The 5,111-nt window shown below is 35.5% G+C and overlaps 1 protein-coding gene across 1 annotated transcript; it reads right to left on the reverse strand.

Annotated features, from left to right (window-relative positions):
* Positions 1-2,275: 2,275 nt before the first annotated feature.
* Positions 2,276-3,604, reverse strand: LOC124642694. Its single transcript, XM_047181295.1, has one exon. The coding sequence runs from the start codon at positions 3,602-3,604 to the stop codon at positions 2,276-2,278; it is 1,329 nt and encodes a 442-aa protein (XP_047037251.1).
* Between the last annotated feature and the right edge of the window lie 1,507 nt (positions 3,605-5,111).

Here is a 5,111-nt window from a genome sequence, read left to right on the forward strand (position 1 = left end):
ATTTAAAATACCCACCTAATGTATGTTTTAGTCTCAAAAATGTGATTTTGTCTTTAATTATTAGAGATTGTAGCTTCTAATAATATGGATATTGTGATTGAAATAATGAACGCTATGTACACAATAACTATAATTTTTTATATTATTTATTCTAGTAAGTACTTCAGCCGTTCGGAGATAACCATTATGTTCTTTTCGAAACCGTCTATCCACCCAGATTTTAAACTAAATATTTTTTTAATTAAATAAAACCAGAAATATTATAATAATATTTTAGATCATATTTTTTTTATGGCAACAGTTTACAATAGCATTAATCTCTATAAATTCATACTAAAGAGTATATTAATACTCTTTAATATTTTTCAACTATTTTTCATTATTATTAACCTCGTTCGACGAACACGTGTATCAGGCACAAAATAACAACAAGAAAATCAAGTTTCAAATTCAGAAATCGTAATTCGAACACTATTCGAACCGGTTTCCATTTTTGAATTTGTATCAATCCAACGGTTTCAACCCTTCACTTTTGATGACAAAAACGTGAAACTGGAAAGTTGGCCATTTGGTCAACTAGACCCGTTGGACAAACTAGTTTAAGTGCTTTGAAAAGAACTTGTTTGGTCATTGATATTATTGGTTTTAAGAAGTCTGTATGGTATTCCATACCAGGTGGCTTTTGACTGGTATTAATAGTATTTTTTTATTTAATTCAGAATTGTATCAATACCTGTTTATAATATTCTGTTCAACTGTTGTCATATTTATCCACATTTATTTTATGTAATTATACAAACCTAATATAAAAAATATGTTACGATATATTTTTTCAAAAAGTTTCTTAATAAGTACATATTTTCAGGTGCAGTAAAATTGTTAGACGTCTCTATAAAAGAGGTTCGTTTCAAATCCTCATCTTTATAGTGTAAGCTAACCGATAAGACAAAATATCTCTATTCAACCCTAAAAACCTAGGACGTCACTATCGAACCGCTATCATTTGGAACAAAATCAGCAATACAAAAGCCCGGGGTGGCATGTAACCCCACAAAGGCTGGGCAAATAAGCCATTAAAAGCGTTGCGACGGTGCTGGGCTATAAAATCTCTGCTTCTTGCCCCCTTCCGCACCCTTAGGGTGGGCAGTCCCCCCACCCCTTCGCGATAAACTGCTTTTATGCCGTTCCGTAGTATAATTAAAATGGTATGACATTTTCTGGAGTTAGATAGAATATCTAAGACGCGTAGGGTTGACTGGTAAAGAGATGTTGTTTTGTTTTTATTTTTGCAAGGGAAATAAATGCGTCGTATTATTTTTCTCGTTTATGGTATGTGCTTACAATCAATGTAGTGAAATTGAGGGTCTGGAGAGAGTATTTTATTTGGCAAGTTTGTTGCTAAGACACTAAGCTAGACCTTTTTGGTATTCTACTGATGATCTTTCTTAATACATGGACATGTATTAATTCGTATATGGCCTTTCTTAACATTGAATTTACTTGTCCGCAAAATCGAACCCAGGATTACTAACACTTGTGACTACGAAACTCAAAATGCATTTGGAAGTAGGTACAAATTCCAAATAACATTGATATAAAGACAGGAGTAGTAGTAGTAATGTGCACTACCATTCATCTCTCTGCTGAATTATGAGCCTTATCAATCTATCGGCCAACTAATTATTGCAATGTGGGTTTGATCTTAAGAAGGTGATTATATTTTATGATTTTTTCATACAACATAAAAGAAATAGAGAATGTGGGTATAAAAAACATAGGTACATGTAAACATAATACCCACCTTTTATCAGTACCTATTATGAAGATTTTTTCCATCTTGAAGTGCAGATCAATCTGCTGACAAATTTCTTCTTAAATAAATGTGGTGCGTAGTTCATCTCAGCAGTATTTTTTTCATATTTGATTATGCTACAGATGAAGATGATTTCTGAAGATCTCAGTGAGTCCTGTAATATAAATTTTGAAATGAATTTGATTTTATTTTTTATTTGAATAAAAACGAATAAAATATGACTGGATTTTTTTATTATCGATGTTTTGATTATTTTATTATTGATTTTTGTTTTCTTGCTTGCTTTAGAGAAATATGATAAATACGATTAGTTTTTGTTTTGGACTAATTTTCCATATAGTAATAATTATGAGAACAGAATAAAGTCATATTTTTTCATTGCGAAACACATTTAATTTAAATGATACCACTACTACTATGGCCTGATAACATCTATAAAAGATGATTAAAGCTGCATCCGTTTCAGGTGGTTTGGCTTTGGCACTTGCGCTGATGGCTAACAAGGCCTATACGGGAGCGACATCGCCGGTCGCAACGTCCGCAGACGAATTGAGTTCCTGGTGATGTTGGAGGCTGTGCCATTCGTTGGTGACGTAGATCGCGTTTTTTGGAGAGCAGATCGAACCAGGCACTGTCATGCGCGACCACTCCATCGGATATTTTTTTCCTCCAACTATCACGGTCATCAGAGAGTTTTTCCCAGATGTTCGGGTCGATTTTAAACGATACCATGTCGCGTTTAACGCTATCTTTAAATCGCAACAATGGCCGCCCAACTGGTCGCTTGGCATCTGATATTTGGCCGAGGAGAGTTTGTCTTGGCAAACGAGAAGGTTCCATCCGCTGCACATGCCCTAGCCAGCGCAATCTTCTTTGTTTAAGAAGTGCGGTTATGCTAGGTATGCACGCCATACTAAGCACCTTCTCGTTTGTTACTCGATCCTTCCAAGAAATATCCAAAATGCGCCGGAGACAGCGCATATGGAAGTTGTTTAATCTCCGCTCCTGTTTAGCATACGATGTCCAGGTCTCCGCGCCATACAAGAGTATGGATAAGATGCATGTCTGGTAGATAATAATCTTAGTCTTAACTGTTAGATATTTGTTGTGCCAAACTCTTGCGCTCAGCTTCCCGAACATCGTAGAGGCCTTACCGATGCGGCTGTTTATTTCGGCGTCCAGGCAAAGGTTATTTGTGACTGTGGATCCCAGGTAGCAGAAGTTTTCAACAACCTCCAGTGGTGAACCATCCAGTGAGATTGTGGGTATCTCAGTAATCCCTTGCGTCATAATTACCGTCTTCCTTTCGTTGATTGACATAGAGAATTGCTTACAAGCTTTATTAAACCTATCCAGCATTTCCTGAAGTTGCGATGGGCTTGAAGCAACAAATGCTGCATCATCCGCAAACAGTAAGCTATCAACGATAATATCCTGGCGATGTTTTTTGGATTTAAGGAGCGAAATATTGAAGAGCTTACCATCCACCCTGGTGTGAAGGTGTATGCCTTGTTGATTATCTCCGAACGCAACTTTGAGGAGTACAGAGAAAAATATACCGAACAGCGTTGGTGCTAGTACACAACCCTGCCGGACCCCTCTTCTCATGTCAAACGGGTCAGATGTATTGCCCTTAAAAACAACAGAGGCTTTCATGTCTTCATGGAAAAGCCTTATTAGGTTTAACAGCTTCGGTGGACAGCCAATCCTCTGCAGCACAGCGTATAGTCCCTCCCTGCTCACAGTATCGAATGCCTTGTTAAGGTCAACAAAGGCCGTTAGCAGACACATTCCGGCAACTTCAAGAAAAGTGTAGGGAACAAAGAACACCTCTGCTAACGGCCTTTGTTGACCTTAACAAGGCATTCGATACTTAAATGATACCAAGACAGTAAATTAACTGTGAAAAGTATGCAATTATATTTAGTGTACAGTATTAGGTACCATTCAAGCTAAGAGTTTATAAATTAGTTGATAGAATAAATATAATGTCTTGAGAATGTATTTAGCTCACAAACAGCACAAATACTACTCGATACTCAGCGTCGATTATTTCACATTCCGAATCAAATTGTATTCGAATTGAAACGGTAACGGTAGTCTCTATTTAATTACTACTTCAGTTATTTATTATTTAGTTGTATTTTGCTAAATTTTTAAGACTATATATGTAATAATTATAGGTATGTTTACGGTTCGTTCTTGTACGTTCGTTTTTGTAACCTAGGAAACCTCAAACTTATAGTTATTTTTAGAGAGCCCACATATTCAAAATAAAAACAGGTACCATTCGGTACTCAGGAAACCGATAGTTTTAGTCATATCTTAGGTATTAAATAACAGTAATAAAGACACCTGGTACTTTTTTTAAGTTCTTTTAAAAATTCTAAAATGTGTTACCTCGTAAAGTTTATTTATTAGATTGTATTAGTTATAATAAATGTTAGAAGACCAAAAATTATGTTTCAGAAACCACCAAACATTTCCTTAACAGATCAAAGAAGAAACTTAAATGCAAATTCATAATCTTCAAAATACCAAAACCGAACTATAACCGCAAAATAAAGGCCGACAATAGTCACGACTAATCTTCTAAAATCAATACCTTTTTACCTCTTACCCCCCAAAATTTTCCAAACTACCACCCTCGCCCCCCCTTTTCAATTTAAACGACAAAGTATTATTTAATTTTCGGCGTCTTTTCACCATTGTAAGGGAGAGAGGGAGAAACCGCTGTTCTTTACTAAGACATTGTCTATCTCTTTCTTTGCTTTGTATTTGCGTGGGTATGAGGGAGACGGGTATACGCAAGACGTGCGCCTCCGTTTTCTTAATGACGTCATATAGATTTATAGATGTATTTAGGGGGTGTTTCTCCGCCCAGTGGGGTGCGAAAGTTTTTACTACCCCGCTTTTATTAGTGTTTAGTTTTTCTATTACCTATGCTTTTGTTTTAGCGATTTTTTTTGTTGATAAATATTTTATAAGATAAAACCGTTTTGGGTCAGATTAAAAAAAACTGGCTACGAAAATAGGCACTTAGGATGGCATTCAAATGTATTTTTATGACAATATTTGCCTTTTATCTGATGTTATATTGTAATTAGTTATTTTCAAAAAAATATTTTGAATGAATCATCCTTCCAAAACCATTGGCTGAAAAATATTGACATATTATGGCATTAAAATTTTTGGTGCTCATAGTGCAATGCCTAAACGGCCCAATACATAGAATTTGATGACATCCTATAGTGCATTGTACCTCTGTAGAGACTTAAAAAAATTAGTATGTATGAAC

The sequence above is a fragment of the Helicoverpa zea genome, chromosome 25 (assembly GCF_022581195.2).
Source record: "Helicoverpa zea isolate HzStark_Cry1AcR chromosome 25, ilHelZeax1.1, whole genome shotgun sequence".
In the NCBI taxonomy this organism is placed as follows: domain Eukaryota; kingdom Metazoa; phylum Arthropoda; class Insecta; order Lepidoptera; family Noctuidae; genus Helicoverpa; species Helicoverpa zea.